We start from the raw sequence: 18726 nt of genomic DNA on the forward strand, positions 1-18726 counted from the left end.
AGGCGCGAATCCCCGACGGTCTGCTTTTCAAGAACTGATTACCTACAGGCAATGTGCCCCAACTTGCTGCACCTTACCTTATTCACCATCAACACATTACTCGTGTAGGACATCGGTACCATGATAATGGTAGGCCCCACCATGAAGACCTCTTTCAGAAAAGAAGCATGTTCCACTCAATATGTGGGACCCACTATCGTAACCAATAGAAAACCGACGGTATGACCCAACATAAATTTGTGTCCCACCTATCGAGTGGATCATTCTAATTTTTTTATAAAGATGATATTTGTATCTGGGAATATCGTTTTCATGGTACTGATTCACTAAAAAAATTTCAAGGTGGTGGGAATGATGAAATGTACCACAAGTTGTGGTACCATTGCCTGTTGGCGATCAGTTCTCCGAATTTATATTCATACGAGATGATGATCTTGCCTTTTACTTTTCCTTTCCCCTTAAAATTTCAATAAACACCTGTACTCTAGCTAAGTACTATACTTCATACACATTCACTAAAAATTATATACATAGAAAACACATAGACTCAAAGTAAACAGTCCATATTGTGGGACACACTTCAGATTGGTTAATAAATTTAAAGTTACACCATATGTGGATATCTAATATACGATTAAAATTTAAAATATGCAGAAACATAAATCAACAACATGCATATTAATCAGAGTCTTTGGTAGTGCAAAAAAATAAAAATTTTCAGTTTATAGATAATATAAAGTTGATCTCATGATATGGACGGTTTTTATCCGATCTACATCTATTCCACGTGTACAATTTTCTAGTACATGCGTATGGACCATCATAATCCGCCAGAGTATCAAAGTTTTCCTCTTCATCTTCTCATTTCCCGCTCGTCCCTCTTCTCCCACATTCGTCCATCTTCAAATTTCAAATCTCTACATCGCACCACACTCTCTCAATTCTCAGAAAAAAGAAAAGAAAAGAAGACCCTCATTTTTGCTATTCCACCCCCAGAAAAATGAGAGAACCACCCCCACCACAGCCACCCTCTCAACCTCCGCCCACTCCTTCGACTTTCCTCAGAGACATTTCCAACTACAAAACCCCCAAACCCTCCATCCAAAACCATAACCCTAACAATCCTCCTTCTCCTCTTCCTCTCTTCTTGACCGCCTCCAAGCAAACCCCTTTCTCCTCCTCCTCGTCTACCTCTTCCGCTTTCCGCCGCAGACCTTCCGTCCTCCCTTCCGCCTCCAAATCCAAAGCTACTCGCCGGCTCAAAGCCTTCGAGCTCGAACAATCGAAGTCCTCTCGGAAAGCCCAGATCCGTCGTGAGAAGACGATCAGGACGTTATCCAAATCGCTTACTGCTTGGCTCAACTTCTTGTTTGAGAACCCTAAATCGTGCGGCTGTGATGTTGCTGCTTGGGATGAAGAAGCTCGATCTGAGTCGGTGGTTAATGGGAAGAGGGACAGCTTGCAGGGAAGGGGGATTGGGATTGATAGCCCGTGGCGGAGCCCGAAGCGTCAGAGGAACTGCTCTTGGTGGGCTGCAGCGCCGGCTGGCGATGTGGAGTCCTCGTCATTGTCGGGGGCAGCTTCGGCAGGGTTCCCGTTGTTGGAGGTCTCATTGCAGGATGTTTGTAGCTTTGAGGACTTGAAAGAGAGGATGGAGATGTGTTTGAGTGTGAAGTGTCGTAATGAGGTGCTTTCTATGATGAATCAGGTGGCAAAGGTCAGTTTTCAGTACCACTTTCATGAAATTGTTTTTGTTTCTATTTTTCCAAAAAAAGAAGAAGAAAAGAAGGTGGGTACTGATTGGGGTTTCAAATTACAAATAAGGAGTGATTACATACACCCCATGGTGGATGGTCAGTCAAGGCCCACCTCATGTCACCTGTATACAACATCTGAGCCTTGCAAATTGGCCATGAAATTCATTTGGTGCAAAAACCTGGCTGGTCCACTCATCAAGTGGGCCACACATTGTACATTGAATTGGGCCAACAGAAGGGCTGATTGAAACTATCCATAATTTTTGTACGGTGTGTCCAATGTGACGAGTGGTCCACCCTGAATCTTTTGCTATCTGATGTTCGTGGTGGGGCCAACATTTGCTGTCTCTGATGTAATACACACATGACATGCTAGGGTGCATCTGCTTATTCCTCCTAAATAAATTGTTTTTGAATTTGTTTTTTGGCTAGACTAAGTATGTGTTAACAACTCCGCTAATTTGAATCGTGCATGCATGAAAGTGTGAGCATGCATGGGTGGGTGACATGCTGGGGCATATCTGATCATTCCTCTTAAATAAATTGTATTTGAATTTGTTTTTTAGGCTAGACTATGTGTTAGCAACTCCACTAAATTGTGGCAACTCATCCAAATGTTTAAATCAAGCTGAGCCATCTAAATCACACATAGGGTATATTCTTAACGGTCCAATTGGTGGCCAACAAATGAACAATTAACAGAAAATGTTCAGCAGTGCGAAAGTCATTGTGTGAAATCAATTGGTAAAGATTGTCCGGTGCAATCTGGTTATCAAGTCAATGAGATCTCGATACCTAAATTGCAAAGATTTTTTTTTTTTTTTTTTAAAAACTCACAAGATTAATGGAGTAGAGAGGGAGGGAACTTTTATTGATATCAACCTTTTTTCTTACAGGGAGGGAACTTTTATTGATATCAACCTTTTTTCTTACAAAAACTTAAAGAAGAACCACACTTAGAAAATGATTCGAATGATTAACTCCTACACCACTGCCCCCCTTTTATAAATCCTAAAAGAATCCTTAATTGAAATCTCCACAACTAAGAAAATCAACCACAATTTATTACAAACTAATCTAATCTTTCTACATATGGCAAAAGCCTAACAAAAACCAAAAATGGAAAGCAATAAAATCTCTAAATCCAGCCCATATCTTCAATCATATCAATTATACCCTCATCATATTTTTAAATCAGCCCCCCATATATTCCAAAAATAGTAAATTATAATTCCCAAATCTGTAAATAATTAGCCCAAATAGCAGCACATGTTGGGCTCTATGGTGGGCTATGGTCTCATGTCTTGCTCGACCCTATGGTGGGCTTAGATGGGCTTAAGTGGGTTGGGCCCTACAGTGGGCCTGCGTCATTCCCCCCGAGTTGGAAAAAACTTGACTTCGACGAGTTGGGCACTTCATGTAAGTAGTAGAGGTCTGGATCCAACCCTTTCAATTCGTTGCCCATGATCCACGTACATTTAGAACATGGCTTGTTATTCCATTTCAGTATTGGCCACATCGAGTGTTAGCAGTCTTCAATTGCAACACTTGTTCAACTTCTTCATTCTATTTCTTTGGGAGTTATTTATCCGGTGAGATATCTAAGTCATCTGACAACTCTATTTTATAGGCGTTGTTACCCAACTTCCTCTTGACTCGGCATTGATCAATTTTCTTGGACTTGAGTTTATTGTAAGTTTACTGTGGAAACCTTTCTTTGCAGAGATAGACCATAACTAGGTCACCTTGGTTATATATCTTCTCACGTCGATATTCATTTGCAACTTCTTGGTACCTGGTATTGCTGTCTTCGATCTTCTTCTTTATTTGAACTTGCAAGTCTTGGACATGCTTGACGAAAGCATCAACATCTTCACTCACTTGATCTTGTACTGGTAATGGTAGTAAGTCAAGTACGTGATGTGGACTTCTCCCATTTACGATCTCAAATGGAGATTTTCCAGTATTACAATTCACTAGTTGTTGTAGCACACTCAGCTTGAGATAAAGCCAAGTTCCATTAGGATATGTTGTTGCCTACGATACTCCTCAAGAGGTTACCAAGGCTTCTGTTGACTACCTCGGTTTGGCCATCTATTTGAGGATGATATGCATTAGAGAATTGAAGCTTAGGGGTTGTTTGGATGCCTGTAATTTTTTTAGCTGTAAACACATTACACCTGAAAAGAGTTTCAGGTGTAATCCGTTTACATGCTATTCCATTTGGCTTTTAAGTGGTAATCTGTTTACAAGTAAACATATTATTTGTTTGGCTAGCCTATAAAGTGTTTACAATGAATAAATTAGGTATTCATACCATAGAGCTTAGGTGGTGAATATTCCAAAATCTGCAAATCACATAAGAAAGACTTCAAATTTTTTTTTTTTTTTTGGGGTCCTAAGAGAGCATCATGCACACATTAAACAGATTGGATGTCTTCCACCCATCACAGTGGGCCCCAAATGCAATCTAGAAGGTTTTAATGGTGGACGACCCATCCTTCCCTCGTGTGGTCCATTTGATAATGGACGAGCTGTTTTTTTAGAGCCACAAGAGAGCATCAAGGGAAGTACATGATGGATAGATTGGATGTACCATACATATTACGGTGGGCCGCACATATCATGAGTGTATATTAACCATTGTGTTCTAACATGTATAATGCCTTCTTAGCTGTAAAGACTTGTAATCTGAAACATGGCTTTTTATAAGGTTTCAGATTACAACCAAAAGTTGTAATCTGTTTATAGCCTGTAAAGTCTTTACAGGCAAATACATACATCCAAACAACCCTTGTAATTAGATTACATGTAATCCCTTTACAACTTAAGGGCTTTACAGGCTCCAAATGACCCCTTGGTCTCCAATTGCTTCAATAAAGTAGGCCAGAAGTGGCCCTCAAACTTCAAATCACGATATGAAGTTATTGTCTTCAGTAAATGTGAAGTAGCACAATTTCTTTGAAAAATATGTTGCGATATGTGTAGCGTCCATCGTCCTTTTATGCGGAATGAAGTGGGCCATCTTTGAAAAATGTCCACCACAACAAAAATTGAATCTACTCCCTTTTGAGTCTTAGGAAGATCCATAATGAAGTCCATAGAAATATCCACCCAAGGCACGATTGGAACGAGTAGCGTCGTATAAAGGCTAGTATTTTGCACATGATCTTTAGAAACTTGGCATTGGCAACATCTTGCTACGAACCGTTAAATGTCATGCCGCATATGAGACCAATAATATTTTTCCTCCACCATGGACAATGTTTTATCCCTTTTGATGTGTCCATCCAATCCTTGTCCATGTAGCTCAGATATGATCTTTTGTTGCATCGATTCCTCGGGAAAGCATAGGCGAGAACCCTTAAATAGATATTCATTGTGTGAGATGAATTCACGCTTTGGATCTCGACCACCCACACACACTGTCAAGTGTTTGCCAAAAATTGGGTCTTCTTCATGTTGATCTTTTATTGCCTCGAATTCGACGACCTCCACGGCGAGAGTTCCTGGTAGAATCACTCCTAAAAGCATTCGCTACTTTGTTCCGTCTTCCAGCTTAATAGCGCAAAAGAAGGTATATTCTTTTAGGAAAGTTGTTCATTTTGCACGACGAGCACTTAACTTCTTTTGGGAGTTGAGATATCTCAACGCCTCATGGTCCGAGTATATAATGAACTCCCAATGAATCAAGTAATGTCTTCAATGTCGTAGTGCCTAGACCACTACATAGAACTCGAGATCATACGTGGAGTGGTTCTTCTGTGTGTCATTAAGCTTTTCACTAAAGAAAGTGATTGACTTTCCTTCCTGAGTCGACACCACGCCAATACCAACGTTTAAAGCGTCGTTTTCCACTTCAAAGACTTTATTGGAGTCCGGAAGTGCAAGAAATGGAGCTTTTGTCATCTTATTTTTTATGATACCAAATGTCACGCCCCAGACTCGGTGATTGGATTCACAAGGAACCTAATAGCTGGTTCCGGCCGCAGCAGCCTCCGTTGCACCCCATTCTCGGCTCCTGAGACAGGTTCTGATCCTGGGATCCTATAAGGAGGATTTCTATATTATAAATCCGATTCAATCGAGCATACCCAAGATCATAACAAGTAAATCTCAGAAATAAACCAAGGAACACATTGCAAAATCCACTATGAATTTAAACTTTACATGTACAAGGCTAAAAAAGAAATACATAATATAGAAAGAAGGGAAAGGAAAGTCTGCAACAGGTCCTCATCTCGCGCCAACCAAATCCACGGCTCCTCTGCTACTGCACTGACTAAGGATCTCCTGCACGCATCAATCGTGCATAAGCTTATAGAAAGCTTAGAAGGCGGTGTAAGGTGTGTGACAATGGTGCTCAGAAGAAGATAGGGGAGAATGCAGAAGGAAACATGAATGATACCAATGCCACTAGCCGTACCGAGGCTAAGCTATGAATGCAGTAAGCCGTACCAAGGCTATGCAATGTAATACATGAGTACTGGACGCCATGCCAAGGCAATGCAACATGAGGCTTATAGAACCAATGACAATGCAATGCGAAGTAATGCCAATCCTCATATCCAATCCACATATCAAGTACAGTTCCATACTAAGGAATCCATCGGGGTCAAGTACACTGCAGGATGACTGCTGCTTTACAGACCCGTATAGTCAAACGATCGTAGAAGACCTCACTACCCGCCTGTGGACAGTCAATCACCAGCGAGGCTCGACGGTAGCGGACCCATTCATGAGCTGGTCAGATTCAGCCTAACTATTGCCCTCTCTCTCAGGCGGGTAAGGCCACACCCCATCTCAACCGACCACGTTGCAGTGGGAGTCGCGGCCTAATGGTATAAGGCCCTTGTGCGCTCATGTTTTCCACTTGGTCTCAGTGCTGGGGCGTTCCCTTGGTATCGTGGAAGTTTAGTGGCTTTTACCCAGGGATATCTTATACACCCCAATGCTCAAGTAACATTTCCGGTGTCCACACACCGCCATCCACGATATACCTGTGGAGGCATCGGCCCTGATGAAGTAAGGGTAATAATATCTATGAGATGCGATGCCAGATGCATGAATCATGCACATCAATCATGCACCAGCTCCAAGCACTCAACGTGCACAGGAGGGGAAACTCCATCCCTTGACCACATCTGCCCAATGACAACGCATAATGTAAATTCAATCACACAATGATGCATATCAGTCATGAGGATGAACTAGGTGCGCCATACGGCGATCATAGCATACACCTCCTTTACAAGGAGGGACTAAGTCTAGGTACTTAGACAATCATCTAAGGAGTCATCCTCTAGTGGGGGCCCAATAGTTTGGGGTAGCCCACAAGGCTAAGGAGAACAATAACATGGGCCTAAATAGATGAACGGTCCTAGCAAGGGTCTACGGTGGGCCTTTAACCACCCATAGAAACCCATGGGCCTACCTTAGGACCACCAATGTGGACATCTAACCACAACTGGTCCCTAAGAGGTAACCCATCTCTAATCAATCGCAGATCAAGGCCCGAGGCCTATACCAATGCATAGGCCTAGTGGGCAACACATATAGCCCAACCCATATGTAATATCGTGGGCCCATAAGCAAGGTTTGGGCCCAATCATAAGGGTCATTAATCCACGTGTTGTGGTGGGCCTAGTGGGTAGCCCATCACTCCAACCACATGGGCAATTCACATGTATAAGTCAAGTGAGTTGGGCCTACAACCCGGCCCAAGAATAGAGTTGATTTGGTGGGCAACCAAGGGCCCAACCATTTGTGTAATCCGGCCCATAAACCCATCACAATGATATGGTAAAAATGGCCCAAGGGTCCAAGGGACCTAACTAGAAAAGTTCCAGCCCTTTATGGGCCTAAAGAATCTAATAGCTAGCTACATACATGGGTCCATTAACATCCAACTAGCCACAATGTGGTGGGCTCCATTCCTCAAAATATCAGCCCAAAGGCCAAGCATTTTAATAATATATTGCTGGATTTTTAGCACAACAGGTTTATGATCCTGTTGGAGCCCAGAAGATGATCCATTTGGTTAGGACATTAATCCAAGTAGTCCAGTCATCAAGTCAGATGGCCCCACCACATAGGATTACATTACATTATACCGGGAATTAGGTGGGTTACACTGCTGGACCAAAGTCCAGCAGGTAGTCCACAAGGGGCGTCCCACATGGGCCCGGGTGTCCCAATGGGCTGGACTCCCAGCCCATGTGCTACCAAAAGGCAGGCCCCACCACATGTACTCCACACTCAGATGAACCATACACTGGTGAGCCACACAAAGGAAGGCCGGGGGGGAGAAAACACACATCATGGTGGGCCACAAAAAGGGGTGGAAGGCCATCCCATGCTGGACGTCCAGCCTAGTGGGCCGGTCTAGCCCTCACCATAAATCAGACAGAGGTTTGTTGGGCCCGAAAATTTGTAGGTGGGTCGTATCATGGGTGGGCCACCTTATGACAAAATTTTAGATTTTTCTGAGCTAGGAAAGTATTTTTATGAATTAAAAGAAAACAGGCTGTCCAAAAATCTGGTTAGTGCAGAATTATGGTTGACCCTGTTTTGAGCACCTAATGGGGTGGGCCCAAGGTCTTAAAAAATTGGGGAAAATTGATTTTAACATCCCCACATATATATAGTACAAGGTAGGGTCCACCAAAGTGGCCCACTTATTCAAAAACTATTTTATATTTTAAGTTTTCTAGACTGTAATGTTGTTGGACAGTCCAAAAAATCTGGACTGTCCACCCCAGTTGGGCCACACCTTTGGGACCTCAATCAAGGTCAGATGGGGCTGAAATTTGGGGGACATCTAGGTGGGATCCCCACCTTCCAGAAAAGTATATTTGATGGGCAGGAAAGGTCCCCAGATCAGTCCTAAAATTTGACCTAAAAACAATCAGAAACTGTCCAAAAAATTTCTGGACAGCAACATATACATGGAATGATCTGAGTATATGAGTCAAATAAAAAGGAGATTACCTTACAAACTTGGTGCTATGGTTCACCTTAGTGGGCACCACAAATATCTAGGCCATATCCCCTCCCAAAAATACATTGCATGCATCACATATGGGGGAAATGGGGCACCAACGTCCCAAGTATGGACAACAAGGGGCATCCACAATGTTTGGACGGGCTAGACATTGCAAGGCCTCTAAGTGGGCCACACACTCAGAGATTAGATAGTGAGGTAAGGGAAAATAAAGAAAAAGAAGAAGGAAAGGAAGATCCGGCCACAAGAGAGGGTCTCCGCCACCATTGAGGCCCTCCCTTTATTACAAACATTACACCTTCCACTATGTTCATGTACAAGTTACATCATACCCATGCATGCAATAAGATTTTAGATCTAAGGTGGGGATGCCATCCCCACCAAGGTTTAGGGTCTAGATGACCCCTCAAGATTATGGATCAAAGGGAAAAAAGCCATGATGGGGTCCATGGAGAATGGCCCCATCACTGGAACATGCATGCAAGATGGTTGGCCATAGGCCTCATCCATGGACACTTGGGGACCTCCACCATCATTTGGTGGGCCTCACAAGCTCCTCAAGGTGCAATGAAAGATCTAGGAAGGTAGAAAAGAAATTCCTAAATAAAACACCCACCTCAATAGTTTTACACCAAACTACTTCCAATAGATTCTCTAGGCTTCAAGCTCCAAGGATCAAGGGCTAAGATTGGAGATAGAGGGTTAGATGAGAGGGTTTTAGAGGGTGTAAGGGGTTGGAGATGGGGAGAAGGGTGGGACGTTCCAAGGGTAGAGAGGAGAGAGAGATGAGGAGAAGAGAAGAAAGGAGAGATGAAGTGAAAAGGCTAGCAAATGAGGGTTTTAGCAAAAGTAATGATTGATTTTCTAGAAAAAGGAGTTCTCTCTCTCTCCCTAGAGAAGAGAAATTCTGAAAATTTCAGATATAGGGAGGAGCGAAAAGTGGCTTTTGCATAGGAGAGTGAAAAAGGAGATCCCTTGGATAGAGAACTCATGATTGCTTACTAGCTAGGTAGGGCTAGGGACCTAGGCCCCGTTTGTTAAATCTGAAGTCTAAAGCCTGAATCTGAAATCTGAAGCCTGAATCTGAAATCTGGAGCCTGAATCTGAAATCTGAAGTCAAAAAACTTGTTTGGTAACTATGGCTGAAGTCTGAAAATTAAGTACTGAATTTGAAACAATCTGTTTGTTAACAAACATCTGAAATGTCTGAAATATGTTAATTTGACACATTTACCCCTATCTATCTCCTGTTTTGAAATGCTTTATATTATAAAGAAATTATTTTTTATTAAATGAAAATAAAATTATTCTATTGAATTCAAATAAACTATAAAGTACTTAATAGAAAATTAAAATATCATTATTCATAAAAACAGATAAAAAATTAATGATTTGCATGTATAAGTGTGACGGCAATTTCTTCTCGCATATTGGACATAATAGTTTGTTCAAAGTTTCCAAATACTCCTTCCACTTCAGGCATATCATTCTGTGATTCGATATTCATCTCTGAAAGAACATTTTCATCATTGTACTGTTGGAAGAGTGGATCGGAGATGGATTCTTTTCTGATGTAGTTGTGTAGTGTTATGCATGCAATAACTATGTCTCTTTGCGTCGGGAAGGAATATGGTGTCATCCGCTTCAAAATTGCAAAACGCGCCTTCAACACGCCAAAAGACCTTTCGATTACATTCCGTAACTTTGCATGCATATGATTAAAAACTTCTTCTTTACTAGTAGGCCGCCCACCATTACGAAAGTCACCCAACCAATACCGAACATTACGGTATGGTGCCATAAATACTCTTGTGTGAGTGTAAGCAGCATCAACAAGATAATATTTATCTACATAAAAACAAATGACAGTTTAGCAAAATTTCAAGTTATAATTTTACCAAGTTATATAAAAAAGTATATTAAATATTACCAGGAGGGGGCAACGGAAATTTCTTTGTTGGATCAAGTACAGCATCCATAAGTACCCTTGAATCATGTGCCACCCCTTCCCATCCAGCTATGACATATGTAAAAATCATATTAAAGTCACAAATGGCCATAACGTTCTGGGCACATTCACCCCTTCCTCTTCCTCTGTAAGGTATTTGTTTATCTATCGGGATACATGCAGGAGTGAGGGTTCCATCTAACACACCAACGGCACCCTAAACATTAAAGGTAAATTGTTAACCCTTAAATTATAAGTAAATATATTTATATTTTTTTATATGAAGTTTTACCTTAAATATTTGCCGAAGATGTCGGTGTGTTCTGATTTCTTGGACATTTTGATCAAATGATGGAGTGACAATCATTTCTTTGGCAAATTTTAGCATAACAAATAAAACCTCATGAAAGTACTTATGCACCGTTTGTGTTGAATGTACAAATCGATTTCTTACCAATCTATTCCGAAGGTTATGACTAATTGTCATTATAAACATGGCAATCTTTTCCTCGAGTGATACATATCTACTATCAAATAACCACCTTCGAATGCGAAACAAGTTACACAAACTATTGAATGTATCTTTCTCCATTCTAAACAATTCGTAGCAAACTGAAGATGGACCATCTAGCAATTCTTTCACAAAATATGATCCAGGTAATGCAGGAGAACTTGCTTGTATTCTGTTGGTAAACGTCTCTAAATAATTAAATAGCAGCTTTAATACAATACTCCTCAAGAATTTCTTCTGTTCATTTGTTAATGCCATAATTCTGTCAACATCGAAAGTAAAGACTTCAATTAGATGTTTAAACAATTAACTAGTTAAGATTAACAAATCTCTTAAATATCTTATATCGATAAAAATCGATATGCTCTATATAATAATCTTCAGCATATCGATAAATCAAGAGTTACAATGGAATTAAAGACATGTGAAAGAAATAAAACTATTAAACTAATATTAAAATTATTCAAACTGAACAGCACTAATATAAAGTCTATAAGCAAAGCTAATGTCAAAACATTAAAGAAAAAGAAATAAAACTAATGTAAAAAATGTGAAAAAATAAACCACACACTAATCTAAAGTCTCTATCCAAAGCTTCATATCCTCTTCTTCTTCTAGAAGGATCCACACTTCTCTGTTCTCCTTCTTCTTGGTAAACGATTTTAGAGCTTTAAAGTATAATGGATCTGGTCTTCTTATTGATAACATGCTGTTTAATTTCATTAAACATTCTTTGATAGTGGGTCCTTCTGCATCTGTCTTTTCCAACTGATGTATGAGTGCATCTACGCTGCTTTGGATATCCTTCTTCCTATTTGGTTTGTGCCGTTTGCGTTGATGAGCTTCTAAATCGACAAGCGGTGCCTGTTGGCATTCTTTAGTAGCTGAATTTATATTAACATCGAGACTGCCTAAATTGATTTCATTTTCACTCATAGGTGTATTTGAAGGTATTTGAGATGACGACCCAAAATACTCCTCGGGAAGATTATCGCTATGTGTTGTGTAGGCTTCAGCACCAGTTGCAACAAAGCCTTCAAATAAGGCCCTCAATTCGTTCTCAAATGCTAGTGGTCTATTTCGGAATTGAGCTGCATTCTTATTTGCCTACAAAAAAAAATCATAAAATCATGTCTTAATTTGATGAAAGGCAATTTCTTATTTAACTATATAATAAAATTTCATAATTACCTTTATGTACTCATCCCATCTTTCTTCAGGCCAATCGAATTGGCCTGTCAATGCATTGTACCCATGTCCCGTAATGCTTATCAATTTTATCCACGCAGTATATTGTACTTTCAGATAATCCCATAAATTCTTCAATTGCTTTTGATTAAATTCTTTTCTTGTACGCTTTTTCAACTCAATTATTAATTTGTTCCATGCTTGTTTGGTCAAGCTTGAACCTGACCTACCACCCTTATGTGCTTCTTCAAGACAACAATCAATAAATATTTTTTTCTCCAAATCACTCCATCTTGCCCTGCCACTATCCCTTGAAGTCATCGCTACAATAGTCTACTATAAACTGAGAATTGTTTAACGAAGAACAATTGAGTAAAAATCTTTTAATAAATTTACTTGATTAAAATAAATAGAAAAGACAAAAACTCATGAAAATCAAGTCAATTTTGAAAGATAAAGAGACTGTAATACCTGTCGAAGAGAAATATTTATAATCTTTTATAAAGATGCTGAAAAAATAATTGATGATGCAGTGGAGAAGTAAATGAGAAGCCTGTTGTATTTTAGAAAAAAATAAACGTGAATTGGTACTACACCAGATTATTTCCCGCCAACTTTGATCTCCTTAAAACTGTTCGTACAACTTGAGTTCGATGAGCCCCATATAGGCTTCCAATGTAGGAACTTCGTGCAAAGAGGAGCATACGCGGATTTCTTGCTAAAGCCTTTCGTAGGAACTTCGTGCTCTGTTAGCCCCTCCATGATGTATGTGTTTCATCCATTCCGTTCATCCATTTTTACAAATCATTCTAGTGCATCACCCCAAAAATTAGAGGGATATAAATCTCAGGTGGACCACACTAATTGGATAAGCATCATTAAAATCCTCCTAAGGCCCACTGTACTATTTATTTGACATCCAATCTTTTAATTAGGTCATACAGGCCTAGATGAAGGGAAAAAACAAAGATCAGCTTGATCCAAAGCTTTTATGGTCTCCAAAAGTTTTTTCATGGTCGACGCTATTCAACACTGTTTCCTGTAATGTGGCCCACTTGAGATTTTGATATACCTAATTTTTTGTCCCATTCCACAGAATGATCTGAAAAAATAGATGAATGGCATGGATGCAACACATACATCATGGTAGGGCCCACAGAGCACCGACCATCAGCTGCTGGCCGGTGGCAGTGGAGCAGCCAGTCCGTTCACGTGTTGGAGCTGGACGGGGATTCCTTTCCCAGGAAGTTCCCGCGTTGGGATGCATGGTGGGGGCCACCTTGATGTTTATATTCCATCCAAGCCGTTTAAAAGGTCATTTTCACTGGGATGAAGTGAAAATACCAAAAATTAGACCCCTTCGTGGCCATATAAATGTTTCAACGGTGGTCACTAAATCTCCACTGTTTCCTCTCGTGTGGTCGATTAAAGTTTTGAACATACCTGATTTTTGGCTGCATGCCGTAAAATGATCTGTAAAATAGGATGGACGGTGTGGCTTTCACACAAACATCTCAGTGGGGCCCACCCAGATTCCCTGCGCAGTAACTTCCTACGTAAGGCTTTTGCAGGAAATCTGCGTCCGTTTTCAAGGGGAACGGATTGGCTACTCCCCCTGACACCAGCCCCGTGGCCGGTGGTCGGTGCTCTGTGGGCCCCACCATGATGTATTTGTTTCATCCTTTCCGTTCATCCATTTTTTCAGATCATTTTATGGCTTAATAGCAAAAATGAGAGGTGTATAAATCTCAGGTGGACCACACCACATGAAAACAATATTGATTGGACATCTATCATTAAAATCCTCCTAAGGCCCACTGTACTGTTTATTTGACATCCAATTGGTTGATTAGGTCATAAATCCCCAGATGAAGGGAAAAAACAAAAATCAGCTTGATCCAAAACTTCTATGGCCCAAAATGTTTTTTAAAGGTGGACGCTCATTTAACACTGTTTCCTGTAATGTGGTCCACTTAAGATTGGGATATAACTCATTTTTGTTCTCAGATCGTAAATTGATCTGTTAAAATAGATGGACGGCATGGATGAAGCATATACATCATGGTGGGTCCCACGGAGCACCGACCATCAGCCATTGGCTGGTGTCAGGGGGAGTAGCCAATCCGTTCCCGTTTTCAAGCAGGACGCGGATTGTGTACTACGCCCGCCCGTCCCTGGCTCCGAACGGGCAGTTCTGTGGACGGGCCCATCCAAACCGTCAGTCCCCTTTTTCAGATTATTTTAAGGCTTGGATGCATAAATGAGGCAGATTCAACGCTCAAGTGGACCACACCAAATAATAATTTTGGTTGCATTAAAATGCACCAGTTGCATTAAATGCAAGAGTCATTTATGATGTGGTCCATTTGATTGTTGGATCTAACTCATTTTTTCCTTGATGCCTTAAAATAATATGAGAAAAGGGATAGAGGGTTTGGATTTAAAGATACATAACGGTGGGCCTGCCCACAGAACAGCCCGTTCGGAGCTTGGGACGGGTGGGGGCAGTACGCAATCTGCGTCCAAACAGTTCAAAGAGATCAAAGTGACATGGGCCACTGTGATTTTTTTTACCATCCAACCTATTCATTAGGTCATGTAGACATGGATGAAGTGAAAACACAAAGATCAGGTTGATCTGAAACTTCTCAAGCTCTCAAGAAGTTTTTAACGGTGGACGTTCAATCCCCACCTTATAGTCCAATTAATCATTGGACTTGCTTCTTTTATTGGATCACACCTTAAATTATTTGAAAAGGTTGATGGACGATGTGGATCAAACACATAAATCATGGTGGGGCATAAAGAAGATCTGCAGGTTAAAGGTTGATTTTGTATTGCGCAAGCAATTGAAAAGAAAAACTTTCCGTAATAACTTGAAAAGGGGTACTTTTGGAAGTAAAAAATTTTTGCTTAATGAAAAATCACGGAGCGCATTCCCCGTTCACCATTAAGCCAGACTCCTATCACTGAAAGAATTCAGTGAAAAACCACTTAGCGCTTTCCGTCTTTCGCGTTAACAACGCAATAACAAACACCACTAAACACGGAAAATTTTCTCCATTCCGCGTTAAGTGCAAAAATTCAGCGTTAACAAACATGGCCCTAGTCTACTCCACCTACCCTATGATGGCTAGGGAGATGAAACCTAGGCTAGGGACTTGCACCAAATCCTGTGGGCACCACAATCACGATCAATTGTCTAGAATGTGCACTGCCCACATCTCATGATATACAACTCGGATTGCCGCACAAGACGCGGCATTGGAACCGCGGCGACGATGCGGTCGCTATGACACTAAATTCGGGTCGATCTGAGTCGGGTCCACGTGATCGGACTAGAAGATGACCATAAACACTATCTGAAGGTCGCGGGTCGCCGGAATCTGACCTGTAGGACCGCGTGACCTAGAGGAACGAAATGCACGCACTCGGGTAGGGTCTTACGGCTCTCCCCAGCCAGCTTAGGCCAGATTTTGCGCAGCTCAGCAGGGCCCTTAGTCATTAGGGGAGTTGTTGAGGGTATTATCCCTGTCTCCGTATGTAAACCTCGTGTTTTGTTTCATTCTGGTGCATCGCACCCTTTTGTATTCAAAGACTTTTGTTGTTCGATCAGATTGCCATTAAAGTCTGCCATGAGGGATTGTCAGTACGACATCCTTGGGAGAGACCGTTGTATTCGGATAGTGTTTGCGGTCATCCTCAAGTCCGGTCACGTGGACTCGACCCGGATCGACCCGAATTTAATCCCATAGCGACCGCATCGTCGCCGCTGTTCCAACGCCGCGTCTCGTGCAGCAATCTGAGTTGTAGATCATGAGATGTGGGCCGTGCACATTATAGGCAATTGATCGTGATTGTGGGGCCCACTTAGGATTTGGTGCAAGTCCCTAGCCTAGGTTTCATCTCCCTAGCCATCATAGGGTAGGTGGAGTAGACTAGGTCCCTAGCCCTACCTAGCTAGTAAGCAATCATGAGTTCTCTATTCAAGGGAGCTCCTTTTTTACTCTCCCATGCAAAAGCCACTTTTCCCTCTTCCCTATATCTGAAATTTTCAGAATTTCTCCTCTAGGGAGAGAGAGCCCCTTTTCTAGAAAATCAATAATTACTTTGGCTAAAACCCTCCCTTGCTAACTTCATTTCTCTCATTTCTTCTCTTCTCCTCATCTCTCTCTCTCCTCTCGACCCTTGGAATGTCCCACCCTTCTCCCCATCTCCAGCCCCTTACACCGTTTAAAACCCTCTCATCTAACCCTCTATCTCCAATCTTAGCTCTTGATCCTTGGAGCTTGAAGCCTAGAGAGCCTATTGGAAGTAGTTTGGTGTAGAATTATTGAGGTGGGTGTTTTAGTTAGAAATTTCTTTTCTACCTTCTTAGATCTTTCATTGCACCTTGAGGAGCTTGTGGGGCTCACCAAATGATGGTGGAGGTCCCCAAGTGTTCATGGATGAGGCCTATGGCCAACCATCTTGCATGCATGTTCCATTATGGGGCCATTCTTTATGGACCCCATCATGGCTTTTTTCCCTTTGATCCATGATCTTGAGGGGTCATCTAGACCCTAGACCTTGGTGGGGATGACATCCCCACCTTAGATCTGAAATTTTATTGCATGCATGGCTATGATGTAACTTGTACATGAACATCGTGGAAGGTGTAATGTTTGTGATGAAGGGAGGGCCTCAATGGTGGCAGAGACCCTCTCTTGTGGCCGGATCTTTCTTTCTTTCTTCCTTTTCTTTATTTTCCCTTACCTCACTATCTGATCTCTGAGTGTGTGGCCCACTTAGAGGCCTTGCAATGTCCAGCCTATCCAAACATTGTGGATGCCCCTTTCTGTCCATACTTGGGACGTTGGTGCCCCATTTCCCCCATATGTGATGCATGTAATGTATTTTTGGGAGGAGATATGGCCTGGATATTTGTGGGGCCCACTAAGGTGGACCATAGCACCAAGTTTGTAAGGTAATCTCCTTTTTATTGGACTTATATACTCAGATCATTCCATTTATATGTTGTTGTCTAGAAATTTTTTGGATAGTTTCTGGTTATTTTTGTGTCAGATTTTGGGACTGATTTGGGGACCTTTCCTACCCATCAAATATACTTTACTGGAAGGTGGGGATCCCACCTAGATATCCCCCAAATTTCAGCCCCATTTGACCTTGATTGAGGTCCCAAAGGTGTGGTCCAAGTGGGGTGGACAGTCCAGATTTTTTGGACTGTCCAGTAACATTACAGTCTAGAAAACTTAAAATATAAAATAGTTTTTGAATAGGTGGGCCACTTTGGTGGACCCTACCTTGTACTATACATATGTGGGGATGTTAAAATCAAATTTCCCTAATTTTTGGAGACCTTGGGCCCACCCCATTGGGTGCTCAAAATAGGGTCAGCCATAATTCTGCACTAACCAGATTTTTGGACAGCCTGCTTTCTTTTAATTCATAAAAATATTTCCTAGCTCAGAAAAATCTAAAATTTTGCCAGAAGATGGCTCACCCATGATAGGACCCACCTAAAAATTTTCTGGCCCAACAGACATCTGTCTGATTTATGGCGAGGGCTGGACCGACCCACCAGGCTGGACATCCAGCATGGGCTGGCCGTCCACCCCTTTTTGTGGCCCACCATGATGTGTGTTTTCTCCCCCCTGGCCTTCCTTTGTGTGGCCCACTTGTGTATGGTTCATCTGAGTGTGGAGTACATGTGGTGGGGCCCGCCTTTTGCTAGCACATGGGCTGAGAGTCCAGCCCATTGGGACGCCCCTTGTGGACTACCTGCTGGACTTTGGTCTAGCAGTGTGGCCCACCTAATTCCCGGTATAATGTAATGTAATCCTATGTGGTGGGGCCATTTGACTTGATGGCCGGACTACTTGGATTAATGTCCTAACCAAATGGATCATCTTCTGGGCTCCAACAGGACCATAAACCTGTTGGGTTAAAAATCTAGCAATATATTATTAAAATGCTTGGCCTTTGTGCTGATATTTTGAGGAATGGAGCCCACCACATTGTGGCTACTTAAAAGGAATAAATCATACTTTAAATCACCTAATTCTTGGGCTTAATTAATGCATTTCTCAGGCCCACCATAGTTGGATGTTAATGGACCCATGTATGTAGCTAGCTGTTAGATTCTTTAGGCCCATAAAGGGCTGGAACTTTCTAGTTAGGCCCCTTGGACCCTTGGACCATTTTTACCATATCATTGTGATGGGCTTATCGGTCGGATTACACAAATGGTTGGGCCCTTGGTTGCCCACCAAATCAACTCTATGCTTGGGCCGGGTTGTAGGCCTAACTCACTTGACTT

The 18726-nt window shown here is 41.7% G+C and overlaps 1 protein-coding gene across 6 annotated transcripts in view; it reads left to right on the plus strand.

Moving 5' to 3' along the window:
* Positions 1 to 658: 658 nt before the first annotated feature.
* LOC131239954 (uncharacterized) overlaps positions 659 to 18726 on the plus strand; it is a 52888-nt gene continuing 34820 nt past the window's right edge. For 3 of the 6 annotated variants that reach the window (XM_058237916.1, XM_058237939.1, XM_058237952.1), the window contains exon 1: positions 660 to 1717. In XM_058237916.1, the coding sequence (XP_058093899.1) occupies positions 1001 to 1717 (717 nt within the window). In that variant the 5' untranslated portion in view covers positions 660 to 1000. Of the gene's footprint in view, positions 1718 to 18726 lie in introns of all 6 variants that reach the window. The other 3 variants (XM_058237931.1, XM_058237944.1, XM_058237923.1) reach the window with 3 other exon arrangements.

Source organism: Magnolia sinica, chromosome 1, assembly GCF_029962835.1.
Source record: "Magnolia sinica isolate HGM2019 chromosome 1, MsV1, whole genome shotgun sequence".
Taxonomy (NCBI): Eukaryota; Viridiplantae; Streptophyta; class Magnoliopsida; order Magnoliales; family Magnoliaceae; genus Magnolia; species Magnolia sinica.